This window comes from Trematomus bernacchii, unplaced genomic scaffold (genome assembly GCF_902827165.1).
Source record: "Trematomus bernacchii unplaced genomic scaffold, fTreBer1.1, whole genome shotgun sequence".
Taxonomy (NCBI): domain Eukaryota; kingdom Metazoa; phylum Chordata; class Actinopteri; order Perciformes; family Nototheniidae; genus Trematomus; species Trematomus bernacchii.
Genome location: NW_022987593.1, coordinates 3,822,158 through 3,843,155, shown reverse-complemented (window position 1 = coordinate 3,843,155; position 20,998 = coordinate 3,822,158). Strand labels below are relative to the sequence as shown.

Below are 20,998 nucleotides of genomic sequence, written 5' to 3'. Positions count from 1 at the left end.
ACATCATGTTATCCCAGCGGGATTCAAACCAGAGCCCCCGTGATCCGAAGATCAGCACACTAACCACTGAGCCACAACCTCCCCTTTTATTCCAAAGAAAATCATCATTATTGTTGTTTAATGAAAAGACAGTTGTATTATCTGAATGACTGTACTTTATTTGCACCTGAACTGGTTATCTCTGTACTTAGTTATTAGTTTGACAATTTTTCAAAATATCACTTACAGTTTGACCACATTCAAAATGACATTATCACCAATATCCACTGTAAAATAAACCCCTGCAGTTAACTTACATAATCATCCAGTACTGACATTACTTGTTTACAACAAACTCTGAATTCTTGTTTTAATAAAATAAAAAATAGGAGAACATTGAAAGCGTAGTTTACATAGAAGGGAGAAGATGTGGTTAAGGTACAAAATTGCACTTCCCTCTATAATTTGAGAACTGCTCTTGTTGCAACATTAATTTCTCATATGACTTATGAGTCATTGATTTTGAATAGAAAATACAAATAATTTAATCTCTAAGACACAACACTATGACATGATTTAAAGTTGCTATGATTGAAATAATAGAATCTAAAAGCAGGCAGCCAATATTAAAATCGCAAAAGCAGAAAAAATACACATTTAGGCATTGCAATTACAGTTTTTAAAAAGTGAACATAAATCCTAAATCTGAGACACGACGTGACTCCAGATATCTACGTGAGAGTCCAACCCCTCCCCCACCTGGACCTCCACATTTGAATTTAAGCTGAGAATGAGAAATGAAACTTGTTCCTGTTTTTTTCATCATCGTTTTGTGGGACTAGATGTGGAGTTATGCCAATCTCTTCTCACATATCCATGCATTTGTAATATTACTGCAATGGTAATCATTCCAGCTGTTTCTTACATCTCTGACAATTATTTCTGCGCAGTCTTCGTCCAGCTTCGAACTTCCATTTGGCTCATACCAGTACCAGTAGCTGAAACGCCCCAATGAAGAAAAAAAAAGAATACATTCAAATACATATCAAAATGCTTTATTGAGATTGATAGAGATAGAATAATAAATGTCTGTCCTCAGGTCTGGTTTGTTATATGACATGAAATAAGCTTTTAAAGGACATCCCAAATGTAGTTGTGTTCAGAGAGGTTACTAATATACAAATCCTTTCTCACTAATGTGAAAATAACATAATTATGACATGAAGCTGCAGAGGGAGTGTCTGTCACAGCTCACCTTGACAATAGAAAAGGGAAATAATGAGTGAACCTTGTGGTCAGCGGAGTCCCATCGACCCACTTCCATCTGCCCTCTGTCTCTCGATCAGTGAGTCCAATCCACACGCGCTTACGAAAACTTACTATGTAGTCCTTGTTGTGGAGAGAAAAATGCACAATCACAACCACAATATAAACCGTGACATGCACATGGAGAGCTCAGGTTCTTCTTCAAGGGAACTTGTCAAAGCATCTTCTTTAAAGGGCACTGATCTTCCTGTATTTAATGATTCTCTCAGCATACACCTAACTCTCTCACACACACACACACACACACACACACACACACACACACACACACACACACACACACACACACACACACACCACACACACCACACACACACACACACACACACACACACACACACACACACACACACTCACTCACCTGTTCTTCTTGGCTGTTGATAATCACCAGATCTGCACCTTTTTGAAGACAGTCATCCCTACTCTCTTGCCAGTTCTTCTCGATAGAAGACATTTTATAGAGACTTCCGCTGAAGTACATCCATCCTTGATAAGAATAGTGGAAAACAGAAAGAACGATAAAACCTTAATACATAAATTACCAGATGCTTAATCTACTAAGTAAAGTGCCAAGGTGGTATCTACCGTATGACATAAAGGCCCACCAGCTCAACAATTGATTTCATTATCATACTTAAGGCTCTCAGAGTTTTCTTCATCTCTTCCTAAAGCCAGGTTTTTGCAACTGGCCACCACATCTCAAACATAATTCCCATTATATATTGTGTTTAACTATCAATGACATGGGTGTTTGTTTCTTATTCATAGATTATTACTGTATCAAAAGCATACAGGGAACTTGACTGTGAAGCTGTCATTTTGATTATTTTCAAGAATTCCAGATAAGTGACAACACGCTTTGAGAGGGATATATATTCATTTTTGCTAAGTTAGATGTTCAAATACATTTTGATATACATTTCAAGTCAATTTATACACTCTGATGTACAGCTATACTTGTTGCTTCAAAGTGCGTGGGGCCTCACCTCGCGGAGGGGTTCTCGTCTTGCGGAGGGAGCCTCATCTTGCGGAGGGAGCCTCAACTGAGCACCCTGCGCTTAAGAGCCGCAATTAGTGTAAGCACGGCACCGTTTCGCTGCTGCGAGGCTCCACTAGCAGGACCAGATCATTAATACAGTATATTAGTCATCTGGCATACTTAGGCATAAAAGTTATGCCAGTTTTTATGCTTTATAACAGTTTATTTTATTGTCATATGTACTGGATAAAGTGCCATTTCATTTGTGTTTTACGAGAGCTGTATTCTTCTGCCTGTATTGTCTGTGTTTTATTTGTTGTAACATTGTTCATGCTGCCCTCTTGGCGTGGTCGCTCTAGAAAAATATATTTTAATCTCAATGGGACTTTTCACCTGGTTGAATAAAGGATATATATACATATATATATACGTTTATATATGTGTGTGTGTGTTTAGTTCAGTTAAGTATATTTGTGAAGAAAGAACATCTTGTTTCCCTCTTAAAGCCTTAACACAAGAGCAAAGGTGTTATCAACAACATCTGTATCATTTCCTCTTATGAAAGGTACAATGTGTTAGATATGACAGAATTTATATTTAAAACATGAACTAACATTATCAACAGAATGTGAAGAGTCTACAGTGTTGCAGAGATATCTAGGGTTATTAGCATGCTAACTGACTAGCCAAGGCCCGTCATGTGTTGTAATATCACTTGTTCTTCTAGAAGCATTAGTGAGGGAGTTGTAGCCCGGGTCTTCCCTCAGACCAGAGGGTGAAGAAGTAGCGCTGCCATGACTCGAGCAGACACGAGGGCTTGTCAATAATTAGGTGTACAGGATTTAACTGGTAGATTGTCATCATCATACTTACCGGGGTAGATTCTCTTCATCTCGTCTCTCTCTTCAGTCAGGGAGTTTTGCTGTGAAACTGTCATTTTCAGTGGAGAGGTTACCAACAACATTTGATTATTGGATCATTTGAAGAAAGTATTCACTTTAAAATAAAATAACCGAGCTGGTTTTGATTACAATTATTTCAGAGCAATTATTTTCAATACAAAGAATACAGAAGTGAGAGGCACAAATTAGGAACACTTACAGAGAGTGAGATGCAGGGAAATGTTGAGAGCAGCTTGTAGGATACACAGGAGTCCAAAACTCACAACAACCAGTCTGTTCATTTTCATTCCTGTGTGTAAAAACCAGAAACATGCACACAGGGGAGGTTTATGGAGGCTGACTTGCACAAGTGCCTGTTTGAGAAACCTTACACTTTAAACTGAGATGTTGATTTTGATATATATATATATATATTTACAGTTCCTATAGAAAGTCATCACCCTGTGAAAATCTCTACCTTTTGTCACATTACACCCTGGAAGTGATTAGCCCCTTAAAGTTTACCATTTAAAACTTGCTCAGGTGCAACCAATTAACTTCCATATAAATCACCAGGCTAATTGGTAATGCAAATAATTCACCATGGTTGGAAAAGTGCTTTCAAAAGGCCTACATAAATGTGTAGGAGGCACAAGTAAGTTGAAGGCTACAAAAAGATATTGAAGGCTTTAGCTATCCCTCTGAGTACTGTTCAGAGCATCATTTAGAAGTGGAAAGTGTATGGCACCACTAACACCTTGCCTAGATCAGCCCGTCCGTCCAAACTGGCGGACCAAGCCTAGAGGACATTGATCAGAGAAGCTACCAAGAGGCCAAAGGCAACTTTGAAGGACTGGTCGATCTGTGCATGTGACAACAATCTCACAAGCTTTACACAAAGCTGGCCTCTATCGCAGGGTGGCAAGAATGAAGCCTTTTCTGAAAAGGTGCCACAAGCAGTCTTGTTTGTGCTATGCAAAAACACACATGGAAGATTCTGTTGCCATGTGGAAAAAGTTCATATGGTCAGATGAGACTAAGATTTAACTTTTTGGACTGGACTCCAAGCGTTATGTTTGGCCAAATGAATGGACAAATGTTCCCTAATCTCGGCGTTCAAAGCTGAGACATATTCAAATAGATTGACTGCTGTAATTGCAGCAGAAGGAGGCCATAGGAAGTATTACATCAGGGGACTGATGACTTTTTCAACCCTGTTATTCTAGTTTTTCATTTTTTATTAATATTCTCAAATGTCGCCTTGTTTTCATTAGTTTGATGTTGTCAAGCTACATTTGTAAATAAAGCAGGAAAAAGTATTTTTTTAAATAGGTTGCAGGCTGGATGATAAATAAATTAACTATTTCAAAGGGGTATGATGATTTTCTATAGGCACTGTATATGATGATCTTTAAAGGGGACCTATCATGCAAAATGCACTTTTATACGTCTTTTATACATGAATATGTGTCCCCGGTGTTCCAGGGAACTCACCAAGTGTCAGAAAACACAACCCTCTCTATTTTCCTCCATACCCAAATCTCTAAAAAAGGGGCTGCAACGGATCTGATAAAAACTGATCCAGATTTGAACACGTTACTGACGTCAGGACGGTGGCGCTACGGCTATTGGGCCAACTCTCCACCTATCAGGGGAATGTGGGGTTGGGCCACGGCCGGCCATTGCCGCTCGAAAGCGCTGGAGACGCTGTAGTACATATGCCAGGCCTGTAAGTGGCGCTGTAGTCTGCCACAAAAGCAGTGAAGAAGACTTCCCGCGCATGGTTGCCATGGTTTCCCTTCTGTTTATTCTCCGCTGTGGCTTTTTTTCTCCCTCCCCGAGGCAAGCGTTTGCTCCTGCTGCTGTAATTCAATGCAATCCCTCCCCGTCGAGGCAAGCACTGTAATTCTCTCCGGTTAGTCCACCAGCAGATGACAAACACCCACCTCTCCGCCTCTCCCAAGGAACGAGGGGACCGTGCGGCAGAGTTTCAGTTAGGTTTTCTTTCGCCGGTCAAGATGTCCGTTAAAGTTTAAATCTTCTGGACAAAATTAGAAAAGTGCCGGTCAAAGGTCTTCTTTGTTATTTATTGAGCTTTAAAACAAATGAATAACGACTCTATCTAATAATATAATAAAACACGGAGGACGGAGATCTATTTTTCTCCCCCTCTTCTGACTTGATCAGAGCACGCTCCCCTCTCCTGCAGGGGGGCGTGGTCAGCTGCAGCTCACAGAATCAGCCCCCTGCAAAAACAGGGCTGGAGAACAGCAAATAGAGCGAAATGAGGCATGGCTAAAATGCATGATCTGTTTGGTATTTTGAAAACAGAAACGTATAAATATACCTTATATAGGTATGGCCCTACAATATATCATTTAAATATAGCATGATAGGTTTCTTTTAAAGGACCCATGTCATGGCCATTTCCACTGATCATAATTCCATTGTTGAGGTATACTAAAATAGATTTATACTGTGCAATCTTCCAAACTCACATTGGTTTCGCATACAGCATCTCTGTAAAGTATGTGTATTCAGCAGTATTCACTCTCTCCACTAAGCGGCTCGTTGGAGCTCTTGCCACCCCCTCCCTGTGAGCCTAGTGTGCTCCGATTGGTCAGCTCGGCCACTCTGTTCTGATTAGTCAACCACCAGAGAGGCTCCGCCCATGTCTAACAGTGCTTTTTTCGGCTCGATCTGAGCGGAACATCAGTCTTATAATGGCGTCGGTACAGCCATATATTTTATACGCTAACTAACCGAACTGTACCTACAACTCAGTGGCGGCTGGTGGAAAATATTTTAGGTGGGGCAGTGGAAATGGTGATCAAACAATACTAGAGGGGTCCGGGGGGATGCTCCCCTGGTACTTTTTTTTGAGAAAAGACCCCTTAAATCATGACTTCTGGTGATGTTAGAGGGGGGGAGGGGGGGGTGAAGGACAATTTGAGGCTTAAAAATATGAGAAGACTGATCAATACCTCCATAACTTCAGTGTGGTTAGCTATGAATCTTCCAAAACTTCCAAACACCTTGTCCTGGACATAGTTTCTACAGCATAAACTGTGCAACAGTACAGTAGGCCCACACAAACTGCAGAACACCGGGGCTTTGGGAACACTGATTTAATTCCCATTTAACCTGTTAAGGGGCTTTTTTCCCCCGTTTTTTTTCTCACGAAACTGTGTTTCAGGGCTTCTTAAAATGTAATAAACTATTCATGTGTCCTACTCAGAGGAAACGCATCTAACTGATGATATGAACCATGTTTACCGAAACAAAACACAAGTCTCACAAGAAGCGTCTAAATGAGCCCTGAGCGAAAAAATGCTAACGCACTCTAGGTATAAATCAATCGACATACTTATCGGATATGCACAAACAAGCTTACAAACTGAGATTCCACATATTCTAGAAATATAAGTATCATCACTGAGCGATCAGAACTCGCAAATACAGACATCACACGACGTAGCTTTAGGTAGCAAAACATGGAGATATGCTCACCTTTTGCAGAATAACAATTCTGATCAAAAACGAGAAAAACGCAGCTGAAGGTTAATCCATAGGTTAATCCAATGTGTCTGTCACTTTGAAAAATGATTGATGATCCATAATTCCATTTTTATGTCAAAAACGGAGTTTTCATTAGCTGTAGCTTCCAGAGTGTATGACAGCTTCCTGTTTTGTCTCCTTGCTGTGTTTTACGAGCGACTTATCAAGTCTTGGCAAACGTCATAAAACACGATTAAACGTGATAGGATATAAAACCATGCTCGTATCTATACAACCTATAGAAATGCAAAACGGCGTCAGTTTAGATGTAATTCTGTCCTCCTGCTTACCGCATCATTTATGAGAAAACATTTCATAACATTAACACAACATATTCGAGGTGGTTCTAAATAGCATATCCGTATTTATTTATTTATCCAAGTTCTTTTTGTGTGCACTGAGGAGTCTCAAACAGGCATTTGTTTAATCATTTAAGATTGGCTTTAATCAATGTTTGAAAATGAATTCTTCATATTTGATAAATGAGAGGTAACATTTTATTTATGGTATTATTTCCACATATTTCTCTCCATGCTTCCTTCTGCCAACGGTGTCGCAGTTTCTCGTCTCTCCCGTTTGTGTGCTTAGTGCGTACGCATGGGTTAGAGTTTGCGTGGAGGACCGCACATTTTCCCGTCAAGTTAGTATTTTATAAATCGCAAACATTGCGTAGAAACTGGCGTACGCCATTTTTTGAGCGTATATCCCTTTATAAATGAGGCCCCAGATCTGCCCCTTTCATTTCTTGTGTTTTATATTGTTTTTACATCGTGTATGTGAGTTTTTCAGTCTGTGGCTATAAGTATGGTTTTATTGTCGTGTTTTTTACATTTGTTTTATTGTCCTATCGGTTTTGTCTTAATGTATTCATGCTGCTTTTTATATATTTAATGATGTACAGCACTTTGGTCAACTCTTTGTTTACTTTTTTTAGGCAAAAAACAAGCAAGCCAATCAAAATCCATAAGCAATGGCCTCTAAAGTGAATGCAAAGCTTAATCGGCTCAATGCTAAGGTGTTTAAGAGCTGGTTTAAAAAGCCCTGAAGTTGCTATAAAGTTGTGTAAATCTAAATCATAATCTGTGTTGATGCATATCTATGCATATTGATGCATTGTGTTATATTAATTATGTGATGTGTACTTTATTGAGGTGTTGTATTAAAAGCTATATATTTTAACTACACTATACATCAGGGCTATTCAATTGGGGCGGGCCAAATCCGGCCCCGGGGTGATATTTACTGGCCCTTTGAGTATAATGTTAAAAAGTAATCAATTTTTTTTTTTTAAGATTTTTTTTTTTTTTTTTTTGTGCCATAGTGCCTTTATTCCAGAGAGGGTGTTACATTGAGAGATAGAGGGGTAGACAATGCCTGAAAACTTCGACGGGCTCGGGTTTCGAACCCACCTACTATACTGTAGTGACAACTCCTGTCATTGATTGCATCTCTGCGTGAATGATTAGATCATTTCACCTAAATGAAATCAAATGAAACATGTAGGCCTACTGAGTTCTGAACTTGCCATTTAGATCTATAAAGGCCTTGGAGCTATGTTGTTTGATTGAATTAAACACAATATATGCACTCCACAATGCTGTTGTAGTATTTACTGTATCTGAAGCTCTTAAATATGATTGCTCATATTTCAAGCCATCTTTTTCCCGGCCCCTTGCTTTGGATCATTTTCATCAACCGGCCCCCATTCCAAACTAATTGAATAGCCCTGCTATACATGTTAAATGAAAATAAGCAACAACTCTCTGTGTAGCACATCAGATATAATAGTTAATGACGGGTATGGCAAAGGCCAGAAAGTTGATAGAGAAGCAGCCGCGCCGAGATTGCAAAGTGACTCGAACGCAGCCATGCAAATACATAAATATAAACGTCATGCAACATAAACCAGACATATGATGATAAATACTATTCTTCGTCGCCTAAAACTGCAAAACCACTCTTGTTCTTCCTGGTTTAAAGTCAAATGGTCTCTCTTCTTCCTTAAAGTGGACCTCTCATGCTATATTTGAATAATATAGTGTAGGACCATACCTATATAAGGCATATTTATACTTTTTTTTTTTCAAAATACCAAACAGATCATGCATTTTAGCCATGCCTCATTTTGCTCAATTTGACATTTTTTAGATCTGTTTTAGCAAGGGTTGATTCTGTGAGCAACAGCACCATCTAGAGGCCTGGCATATGTACTACAACGTCTCCAGCGCTTTCGAACGGCAATGCCGTGGTTGTCTCCTCCTGATTGGTGGAGTTGGCCCAATAGCCGTAGCGCCACTGTCCTGACGTCAGGACAGTGTTCAAATCTGGATCAGTTTTTATCAGATCCGTTGCAGCCCCTTTTTTAGAGATTTGGGTATGGAGGAAAATAGAGAGGGTTGTGTTTTCTGACACTTGGTGAGTTCCCTGGAACACCGGGGACACATATTCATGTATAAAAGACGTACAAAAGTGCATTTTGCATGATAGGTCTGTTATGTATGTGTCACATCAGGTGTGACTGTGCCTTTAAGATGGCACCGGGAGTTTGGGGATGTGTGAACCGGATACAGTTGGTTGTTGTTGTGTTGTCATGGCAGCGTGTGCAATAACGTGTTGAATAAACGGCTAACCTAAATGTCGTAGTCCATAGTCTAAATATATACAACATTGGTGACGAGGATTATGGATTCTCTACTCTCACTTCTCTCCCCGTTCCTCGCACTGCCGGGCGAACCGCCGATTCCGTGGGTTCGCTGGCTTGAGTCCTTCGAAACGTTCATAGTAGCCGCGGGGCTAGCTGAAGCTAACGACGACAGGAAGAAAGCCCTGCTGATACACACGCTGGGCAGCGAGGGACAGCGGATTTTTCGGACTCTCGGACCTGCTCCGAAATATGCGGACTGTGTTACACTGCTCACTGGACACTTTGCTGCTCCACAAAATGTTATGCTCCGGCGGATTGTTTTTCGGCAACGCCGGCAACAGGCGGGTGAGGCCGTCCACCATTACGTGGCTGATCTGAGGGGACTAGCCAGCCTCTGTAAATTCGGGGCGCTGGAAGATGAACTAATACGGGATCAGCTGGCTGAGCACACTAACAGCTCGAAGCTCAGAGAAAAGTTGCTAATGATGACAGACCAGCTCACAACAAGAGCAGTGGAGGTAGCTTTCCAGCTTGAGTCAGCAGCAGCCTTAGCATCACAGCTAGCTCCCTCCTCCAGTTCTTTTCCCCACAGACCCATGCTACTAACTCAAACGGTGGCGCTACCCATGGAGCCTCCCGGGGAGGTTTTCCCTGAGGACAACTTTGATGTGAACTTTGCAGCACGCCAGGGTACGGCAGCACGCCGGGCCTGAGGTAATTGTGGCTCATCATCGCACCAGAGTCGAGCTCCAAACTGCCCTGCCAAAGGACAGAGGTGTAAACGCTGTGGCAGACGAGTCTGTCGCTCTGTTCCTGCAACCGACAGCCCACCTCCACGTACGCCTGGGCCGCACGCACCGACGACCATCCACTCAGTGGCCGCCATCTCCCGACCGCTAAAGTGCTGCACGGTGGAGCTGGATGGGGTCTGCCTCCCGCTGCTGCTGGATACGGGGGCCTCCAAGTCGCTCCTGAATGTTTCCACGGTCCGGCGTCTCTTTCCGCTCCGAACACTGACCGCCGACGCCGAGGTTCTGTATGGGTATGGACACTCTAAAATTGGAATGGCGGGCACAATCACCTTTGCTGTGCGTTACGGGACTAAGGCTCTCCACGCATTCCCCTTTCAAGTGTCTCACCAGCGGGCCAAGCTCATGGGTTTTGACTTGTTTTGTGAGTTGGGTTTCACCCTTGTGGACAATTCTGGGGCCGCCATCTTGTCTGTTGGCTCGCCGTGGCATCAGCGCTGGCCAGCTCTGTTCAGTGGTTTGGGCTGCCTCACCGCCTTAGACCACCAGCCCCTCCTCAAGCCTGAGGTACACCCCGTGATTCAGCCCATACGCCGCCTGCCTCTCGCCCTGCGCGACGACGTCACCGCCGAGCTGCAAAAACTCTTGGACGCGGGCATCATCGAACGGATTGATGCTTCCCCGTGGATTTCAAACCTGGTGGTGGTAAAGAAGAAGTCAGGGGGCCTGCGCCCGTGCATCGACCTCAGGCCGGTGAACAAGGCCGTGATACCTGACAGGTATCCGCTGCCCACAGTGGAGGAGCTAGCCGCACAATTCTACGGCTCTTCTATGTTCACAAAACTAGACCTTCGCCAAGGCTACCTGCAGGTTCCGCTGCACCCTGACAGCCGCAGCCTTACAGCTTTCGTGACGCATGTCGGAGTGTTTCGCTACACCCGCATGCCCTTCGGCCTCAGCTCGGCCCCCAGCTGTTTTCAAAAAATCATGACCACCATCTTCGCCGGCATCCCGGGCGTGGTCGTCTTCCTGGACGACATAGTGGTTCATGGTGCAACACCAGCCGTTCATGACGAATGCCTGGCGAGGGTGCTGGACGTCCTCGCCAGTCACAACCTCACACTCAATGGGGAAAAGTGCACCTTCGCCGTTCCAGCCATCGACTTCGTGGGGTTCCGCCTGACCGCCGACGGCCTCAGCCCGCTACACTCCAACGTAGAGGCGGTGCTGCGCCTGCCTGAGCCGTCCTGTCCAGCTCAGATCTCTTCGTTTCTGGGGATGACGGCCTACTACCTGCGCTTCCTTCCTCAGTACTCCTCGACCACCTCCCCACTACGCGAACTCCTGAAACAGGACGCAGTCTGGGAGTGGACCCCGGCCTGCTCTGCCGCTGTTCGCCAGCTCAAGACGCAGCTCACCTCAACGCCGGTGCTCGCATTCTTTGACCTGGCGAGCCCCACGTTCGTGACCTGTGACGCGTCCAATACGGCAATAGGGGCGGTGCTGTCCCAGATCCAGGGGGGCACAGAACGCCCAGTGGCGTTCGCCTCTCGGTCCCTCAACTCGGCCGAACAGAAATACTCGGTGGGGGAGCGGGAGGCGCTGGCCTGCGTCTGGGCGTGCGAGCGGTGGCATATGTACGTGTATGGGCGACATTTTACGTTGCGTACTGACCACCAGGCTCTTACAGTCCTGCTTGCTACATCGGGGTCGGGGCACAAACCGCTGAGGATCTACCGCTGGTCAGAGAGGCTCCTGCCGTATGACTTCACCACAGTGTTTACTCCCGGCAGGGAGAATGTGGTGGCTGACCTGCTCTCCCGCGCCACCCCCACCCCAGCGCCCGGCGCGGGCCCTGACGCAACAGAGTCAGAGCTCATACTCATGCTCCACGCCCCACTTCAGGCCGCGGTTTCCCTGGAGGACCTTCGGCTCGCGTCGGAGGAGGACCCCACGCTCTCCCGGCTCCGCACTTACATCCGGGAGGGATGGCCTGCGAAGTTCCCGGAGGAGCAGGCGTCTTTTCATCGGGTCAAGGACGAGCTGACCTGCTGGAACGGTGTCTGCGTGGCCCGGGGCCTCCGCACGTTCGTCCCCATCAACCTCAGGGCACGCGTATTGGCTATGGCGCACGAGGGCCACCTGGGTATCGTGAAGGTGAAACAGCGCTGCAGGGATTTGGTGTGGTGGCCGGGCATAGATCGAGATATAGAGACAATGGTGAAGGAGTGCACGGCCTGCCTGGTCAGTGGCAAAACTGGCCCGCCACCCCCCACCGGCCCTGCAGCCCTTGCAGTGGCCGCGCGCGCCTTGGGAGCACATGCAGCTGGACATCTGTGGGGAGCTCCATGGCGTCCTGCACCACCAACGCTTCCTCCTGGTGGCCTACGACCTCCATTCGAAATGGCCAGAGGTGGTCGCCACAGGGTCCGTAACGGCTCGGGTGGTCACAGACTTCCTCTCCTCTCTGTTTGCTCGTGGGGCAGTCCTAATGCCATCACTACAGATAACGGCCCACAGTTTGTCTCAGCTGAGTTCGCCACCTTTGTGGAAGAGAGGGGGATTAAACACATCCGTACAGCTTTCTACCACCCGCAAGCAAATGGGGGGGTGGAAAGGTTCAATCAAACCCTAAAGAACGGGATCAGAGCACACCTGGCAGATGGTCTTCCGTTCTCAGCCGCGCTGCTCCGCACCCTGCTTCACTACCGGGCGACACCGCATTCAACTACCGGCAGCTCCCCAGCCCTCTTGATGATGGGCCGTGAGCTCCAGCTCCCTTTGGATCGGTTACGGGCCCCGGCGGCCGTCACGCCAACAGCCGCACCCTGCCAGAGCGCCAGGGTCGCAGAGGCTCAGCGCCGCATGAAGCAGCGGTTCAACAAGAGACGGAGGGTGAGAGCGCCTCCCTTCACAGTGGGGGATTGGGTCAGGATTCACCGTCCTAACCGGGACCACAAGCTGCTATCCTTCTGGACGGCGCCGATGAAGGTCACCGCTCAACTGGGGTCAGCCACCTTTCGTCTGGCCGACGGATCACGGTGGCATGCAAGCCGGCTTCGGAAGGTGGCACCGCCCCCCATCGTGGACCCATGGCCCAGGGAGGACGGGGACTTTGCTTTTCCTGATGAGCTGTTGCAGGGTCCAGCCGGGTTCCCACCTGAGCCGGTTGAGCCAGTGGTTCGTCCTGAAGCTCATCCGGCCCGTGTCCGGGTCAGACCAAGATACTTGGAGGACTATATTGTGAGCTTGTGATTCTCAGGGGTAATGTTCAGAGCATAGTCTGTTGCGTGGCAGAATAATCCACATGGCTATGCTGGTGACTGGCAGTCTACCCAGTTCATCTAGAGTAGATAGCTCAAAGTTAATTGGGTTCCTTGTGGGGGGGGGTAAATGTTATGTATGTGTCACATCAGGTGTGACTGTGCCTTTAAGATGGCACCGGGAGTTTGGGGATGTGTGAACCGGATACAGTTGGTTGTTGTTGTGTTGTCATGGCAGCGTGTGCAATAACGTGTTGAATAAACGGTCAACCTAAATGTCGTAGTCCATAGTCTAAATATATACAACAAGGTCCCCTTTAATGTTCACAACTCTCTTTCTGTTACAACCTCTGCTGCAGCTTTGACGTATTGATTCTTGTGTACCTTGTGTAATTTTGACTTTTATTCACAATTCGCACTTTTTTTTTTATTCCAAAGCAAATCATCATTATTGTTGTTTATCAGTGACACATAATGCAAAGACATTTCATGTTTTTTAATTTGTTATTATCTGAATGACTATACTCTACCCTTATTTATTTGCACCATAACTGGTTATCTCTGTACTTAGTTATTAGTTTGAACATTTTTCATAATATCACTTAAGAGTTTGTCCAAATGTACAATGACATTATCACCAATATCCACTGTAAAACAAACCCCTGTAGTTAACTTACATAATCATCCAGTAGTATGCCAACAAGTACTGAGATTACTTCTTTACAACACACTCTGAATTCTCTTTTAAATACAAAAATGTGAAGCTACTAGCAAAGGTGGTTAAAGCTTCTGTAAGTTTATATAGATCTGCTGAATCATATCAGAGTGTTGTTGGGGTCATGTCCCCTTTATAATATAAAACATTAGCATTTGTACAAAACTCGTTGGTTTATTCTTTCATATGGCAGTGGGATTCTGGGCCCTTGCAGGTTATTTATAACATAAACGTAAGATTCTACGATGAGAGACACTATATTATACTAGACCCAGTAATGTCTGCAAGCGGATGATTGCATGCACTCCAAATATACCACTATCTAAAAGAGAACATTAAAAGCATAGTTTAGCCAGAAGGGAGAAGATGTGGTTAGGGTACAGAATAGCACTTCCCTCTATACTGTGAGAACTGCTCTTCACCAAGAGGACTGTCTTATTTAAAAATAAATGGCGCAACATTAATTTCTCATATGACTTATGACTCATTTATTTTGAATAGAAAATAAAATTAGTACATCTCTAAGACACAAAACTAGGACATGATTTCAAGTTTAAATAATAGAATTTAAAAGCAGGCAGCCGATATTATAATTGCAAAAGCAGAGAAAAGACACTTTTAGGAATTGCAATTACAGTTTTTAAAAAGTGAACATTAATCCTAAATCTGAGACATGACGTGACTCCAGATATCTACATGAGAGTCCAACCCCTCGCCCACCTGGAACTCCACATTTGAATTTAGGCTGAAAATGAGAAATGCAAGTTGTTCCTGTTTTTTTCATCATCGTTTTGTGGGACTAGATGTGGAGTTATGCCAATCTCTTCTCACATATCCATCGATTTGTGTCACTGCAATAACTATCTATCCAGCTGTTTCTTACATCTTCGTGAATTATTTCTGGGCAGTCTTCGTCCATCTTCCAATGTCCATTTGGCTTACCAGTAGCTGAAACCCCCAAAGACAACATAATAATACATTTTAACCTGACATCAACTCAAAATGCTTTTTTGAGATTGATAGAGATAGAAAAATAAATGTCTATCCTATGTTTGGTTTGTTATCTGACATGAAATAAGCTTTTAAAGGACAAAATGTATGACATAAAGCTGCAGAGCGAGTGTCTGTCACAGCTCACCTTGACAATAGAAAAGTGAAATAATGAGTGAACCTTGTGGTCAGCGGGGTCCCATCGACCCACTTCCATCTGCCCTCTGTCTCTCGATCAGTGAGTCCAATCCACACCTTCTTACGAAAACTTGCTATGTATTCCTTGTCGTGGGGAGAAAAACGCACAATCACAACCACAACCACAATAGCCGCGTTCACATCGGAGTACTTTTCCCTGTACTTTTCGCGTTTAGTTCCGTTAGTACCCCTTATGTCGCTTTCACACCAAAAAGAGTACTGAGTGCCGGGAACTTTTACCCCCATTTTTAGTGCCTGCTGAGAGATGGTACTTTCCTGGGGGAAAAAAGTGCCCCAGTTCTGATTGGCTGGGCGAATTACAAACCACGCCCCGTAAAACTCTGAAATGTTTTGTAGAGCCGCCATTTTATTATCCTCGACATTAGCATTATTAGCATTAGTATTCGCCCAGCGCACAAACGCAGAGAGACTACAGTAACTTATGGCAACACAAAATAAAACATTGGAGCGGTGGAGATGAGGAGGGTATCGGCGTTCTAGCGATTTACTCGGAAGGCTTCAGTAGAAGCTGCTGGGAGTCCCAGTCTCTCTATATGGCGCTGGCCAGCATGTGTAGTTCTGGGGGGGCGTTCGTTCCATTTCAAAGAGCTGTTTGGCGCTCGGCGTAACCTTGGCGCACTGCCACTCCAACATCCAATCCCAGAGTTTGAAGATTAATCACGGGGTTTGTCAACGGGACTGTAGTCCCAAACGATAGCTGGGGATTATGGGTAGTGTAGTGTCTTCGGCCATCCTAAACTCTGATTTTTTTTTCGGATTTCATATCGCATTAACACCATATCCCGACGTGCATTGCGGCTAAAACATCCAATCAGCGAGCTGAGGATCTTTCCTACGTCACTTTACAGCCCCGCCCACTTTTGGGGAAACCAGCTGTCATTTGAACGGCGATCAAGCCTGAAGCCACAGAGCTCTTCTGTTGTATACTGTCCTTTCTTCGTAGAGGAAGTACAGAAACACGTAACTCTGGATTTGTTTTAATGTTTGAGGTGCAATAAACGACACAGCAGCTTTTTGGCATGTTAAAACTATTATTTTCTGCCTCGCAGCTGGCGAAATTACAGCCTCGCCTACTGATTTTAATGTAACCATAGGATATCGAGCCCGATCGTCGATTTCAAATGTGTGCTCTAAAATGATATTTATAAATGACTATTATCATTATTATAAGCAAGACAATAAATGGCAAAGATATGTAGAAAATAAACGTATTTGAGATAAGTTCATAACAAACGTAATGTGGGAGAAAATATGTTTCTAGAAGATATGTAGAAAATAAACGTATTTGAGATAAGTTCATAACAAACGTAACGTGGGAGAAAATATGTTTCTAGAAGATATGTAGAAAATAAACGTATTAGAGATAAGTTCATAACAAACGTAATGTGGGAGAAAATATGTTTCTAGAAGATATGTAGAAAATAAACGTATTTGAGATACGTTCATAACAAACGTAACGTGGGAAAACATATGTTTCTAGAAGATATGTAGAAAATAAACGTATTTGAGATACGTTCATAACCAACGTAACGTGGGAGAAAATACGTTTCTAGCTAAACGTAATTGAGAATGCAGTTTAGTTCTGTGGGAACGTAATTTTTAGGAGACAGGGTTGCAGGAGGAGAAGAGGTGCAAAATTCCGGCGGAATAATAATAATTTTGTCCATAGAATAACATATAGTTGGAATGCTGTATCAGCATTCCCACTAAATAACCATCAACATCAACCACCTCCACCCGTCCCTCAACCCTAAGACCACCGTCATTTTTGTTCACACCCTGGTCACTTCCCGCATTGACTACTGCAACTCCCTTCTCTTTGGTCTCCCTCTCAAATCCATCCACAGACTTCAAATGGTTCAGAACTCTGCCGCCCGCATCATCACCAGAACCCCCTCCATTAACCACATCACTCCTGTTCTTCAGCAACTTCACTGGCTCCCCGTCAAATCCTGTATCGTTTTTTAAGATTCTGCTCCTCGCCTTCAAGGGCCATCCATAACCTCACTCCTCTGTACCTCTCCAACCTCCTGCACATTAACACACCCCATCCGCACACTCAGGTCTTCTGCTTCCCTCAACCTCCCACCACCTCACTGCACCCCCCTTCCGTTTAACCACCATGGGGTCTAGAGCCTTCAGCCACTCTGCACCCTGCCTCTGGAACTCCCTCCCATCTGACATCCGCAATACTGACTCTCTCCCCATTTTCAAATCACACCTCAAAACATATCTCTTCACACTCGCATATCCACCCTGATCATTATCCATCACACATCCTCTGTTTTTATTTATTTGGTTATTTGATTGATTTATATACTGCATTGTCTTGTTTATGTTTCTTATGCTGGTGTTCTCTATTGTGTATCTTGTTTTTTGTGTGGTTTGTACGGTGACCTTGAGAGCCTTGAAAGACGCCTATATAAAATAAATGAATTATTATTATTATTATTATAAACCATAAAGAGACAAACTCAGAACATCAATAAACATGCATGCTGACCGACGGGCAGCGGCTAGTCAGTTAGCATGCTTATCTCTGCAGAACAACATATAGATGTTTTTAAAGTTACGTCAACATCCTAAGCTCTTCACATTCTGTTGATAATGATAGTTCATTTTTTTTACGTTTTAAATTTAAATTACTTATCTTACACATTTAAACAGAGGATATGATACAGCTGTTGTTGATAACGGTGATCACAATATTTATTTTCTTCACAAATATACGTAACTGAACCTAACATATCCTGTATAACTGATATGGTTCTGTTGAAAATAATGACAGCCTCTCCATTCAACAGGACAGTTTAGCAGAATGAATTTCCTAAAAACATGATATGGTGTTGGAATAAGAAAAGGAAACATGGATCCATACATTATCATTGATAGATTAACATAATATACAATGGGAATTCAATTCTATTTTAGATCTGGAGGCAAAATTGAAAATGACAGTTTCACAGCAAAACTCCCTGACTGAGGAGAGAGACAAGTTGAAGAGAATCAACCTCGGTAAGTATTAAGATGAAACTACTGCAATAATCAGGTTTTTGATCGGAAGGGGTATAAGGTATACTACATTGGTGGTGTATATGAAAGAAATAAAGGTGTATTTTCTCAGGCAGAACACGGAAGTGACACAAAGAAAACACGATTTGAACAACAGCCACAAAACAAAGAGCCAAGGCGTTTTCAACAACATCTGTTTCATTTCCTCTTCTTAAATGTGTAAGATAAGCCATCATTTATCATTAAAACGTAAAAAAAGAGAACTAACATTATCAGCAGAATGTGAATAGTATTGACGTGTCTTCAAAGACGTCTATGTGTTGTGTTGCAGAGATATCTACGGAAATTAGAATGCTAACTGACTAGCCCCGCTGTTTCTTGATGTTCTGAGTTTGTATCTTTATGGTTTATTGCACCTACAATATTGTATGTTGCTTGGGATAAAAGCCTCAGATAACTAAAAAATAATATATTGTTACCTTATGTGATATTTAGAAGTGAATAAGTATTATTTACCCCTTCAGATCAAACCCCTGATTATTGCAGAAGTCTCATCTCAATACTTACCAAGGTTGATTCTCTTCAACTGGTCTCGTTCTTCAGTCAGGGAGTTTTGCTCTGAAACTTCAATTTTAGTGAAGAGGTTACCAACAAAATGTGATTATGTGCCCTAATAAACATATGATTTAGTTTAAAAACTAAATGTCTGAGCTGGCTTTGTTGAAAATAAAGCACACATTATTGTTCAGTAAAAGAAAATGTCTACAGGGATACATTTCTGGAAAGCTATCAAGGTAACTAGAGTTTCATACTCAAACAAGTTGTTTACCATTTGCACTTAAAGTAAGAGACACAAATTACGAAGACTTAAAAATAACAAAACGCAGGGAAATATTGAGAGCAGCTTGTAGAAAATACAGGAGCTCAATGATTCATTATAGTTGAATAGTTGACTTTATCATTGTACATACCATCCTTCACAGTTCTCTTCAGCTCATCTCTCTCCTCAGTCAGGTTTTTGCTACTGGCCTCCAGATCTAAAACAGAATTCCCATTGTATATATTATTTATGTTAATCTATCAATGATAATGTATGGGTCTATGTTTCCTTTGCTTAATCTAACACCATATGATGTGTTTTCAAGGAATTCTTTCAATTAAACGGTCACGTCGAATGGAGAAGTTGTCATTATTTCCAACAGGACCAGATGAGTTACACAGTATGTTAGTTCAGTTAGTGATTTGTGAAGAATTTGTGTTCCCTCTTACAGCCTTAACACAAAGAGCTGAGGCGTTATCTACATCAGATGTATCATTTCCTCTTCTTAAATGTTTAAAATAAGCCAAAATTAAAATATAAAACATAAAAAAATGAACTATCATCAACAGAATGTGAAGAGCCAACAGTGTTGACATTACTTCAAAGACGGCGATGTTTTGTGTTTCAGAGATATCTACGGAGATTAGCATGCTAACTGACAGGCAGCGGCTAGTACGTTAGCATGCTCACTGATCTGCATGTTTCTTGATGTTCTGAGTTTGTATCTTTATGGTTTATTGCACTTAATGTAAGTTACTTTGGATAAAAGCCTCAGATAAATTAAATGTAATCAATTGTAATATAAGGTGATATTTAGTACTGTACAGTATACCCCTTCAGAACAGTTTCATCTTAATACTTACCAAAGATGATTCTCTTCAACTCGTCTCTCTCTTTAGTCAGGGAGGTTTGCTCTGAAACTGTCATTTTCAGTTGAGAGGTTACCAACAAAAATGTATTATTTCCAAGCTGATTTTCTTTAAAATCATCCCAGCATTAAAATTATTGAGTACAAAGAATTGAATGGACATTTTCTCTGATTAAACGTGTTGAACGGGATATTGATTGAGTCAAATGTGCAAATTAAGTTTTATATACATTTAAGGGTCATATTGTTCACCATAATGAACAGTGATATGTTTCTCGAAATAATTGAGGGCTAGTGATCCTCATATCTTGTAAGATAATCATCTAAACAAGGTCGTTAACCACTTGCACTATCTGGCTACAGAAGTGAGAGTCACAAATTAAGAAGACTTACAGAGAGTGAGACGCAGGGAAATGTTGAGAGCAGCTTGTAGGATACACAGGAGTCCCAAACTCACAACAAGCAGTCTGTTCATTTTCATTCCTGTGTGTAAAACACCAGATTAAACTTTTCACTTAATTACATTAAAGTACATTCTGTGAGGTATATAAAAAGTCTAACCCTGTCCAGGCTATTTCGGTAGTAATGTTGGGCATTTAAACATGGGATTAATGGAGAATGACTCACTTTTGGAGCCAGCCTCAAGTGGCTGTTTAAATAACTTCATACTAAGAATGACATTAGTCAACATTTCATTTATATACCATCTATTAATGTGTGAAATTCTGAAGAAATGTATAAAGTATAACGATGAAAAGGGAGCATACTGTACTTTGTTGACGTTAACATTGAATGTAAAGCAAACATCACATTATAAACACACACAGCTAAGATGAAGTTCACAAAAATAAAACAATAGCAAAGCAAAATGTAAAAAAATGCAAAAGTGGTTTACACACATTTTTAGATAAAAGTGACATTTTATATTTATATAGATAATATTATAAATGTACTTGTCACTGAGATTGAGCAGATTTTGTCTTCTAAAAATCTAT

The 20,998-nt window shown here is 42.7% G+C and overlaps 1 protein-coding gene across 1 annotated transcript; it reads right to left on the bottom strand.

Moving 5' to 3' along the window:
- Nucleotides 1–160: 160 nt before the first annotated feature.
- On the bottom strand, nucleotides 161–20,562 carry LOC117481927. Its single transcript, XM_034129864.1, has 7 exons — nucleotides 20,397–20,562; nucleotides 19,999–20,055; nucleotides 19,287–19,352; nucleotides 18,883–18,939; nucleotides 17,011–17,255; nucleotides 15,233–15,366; nucleotides 161–977 (listed from the first exon to the last, which is right to left on the bottom strand). Exons 1-7 carry the CDS (start codon nucleotides 20,482–20,484, stop codon nucleotides 830–832), a joined length of 795 nt encoding a protein of 264 aa, XP_033985755.1. The 5' UTR covers nucleotides 20,485–20,562; the 3' UTR covers nucleotides 161–829.
- Between the last annotated feature and the right edge of the window lie 436 nt (nucleotides 20,563–20,998).

Coding starts and splice junctions, on each gene's coding strand:
- LOC117481927 (XM_034129864.1), bottom strand. CDS start 20,484: ATGAAAATGAACAGACTGCTTGTTGTGAGTTTGGGACTCCTGTGTATC. Junction 19,353..19,998: donor GTTGAAGAGAATCATCTTTG/GTAAGTATTAAG, acceptor ATTCTGTTTTAG/ATCTGGAGGCCAGTAGCAAA. Junction 978..15,232: donor TTCACTTTTCTATTGTCAAG/GTGAGCTGTGAC, acceptor GGGGCGTTTCAG/CTACTGGTACTGGTATGAGC.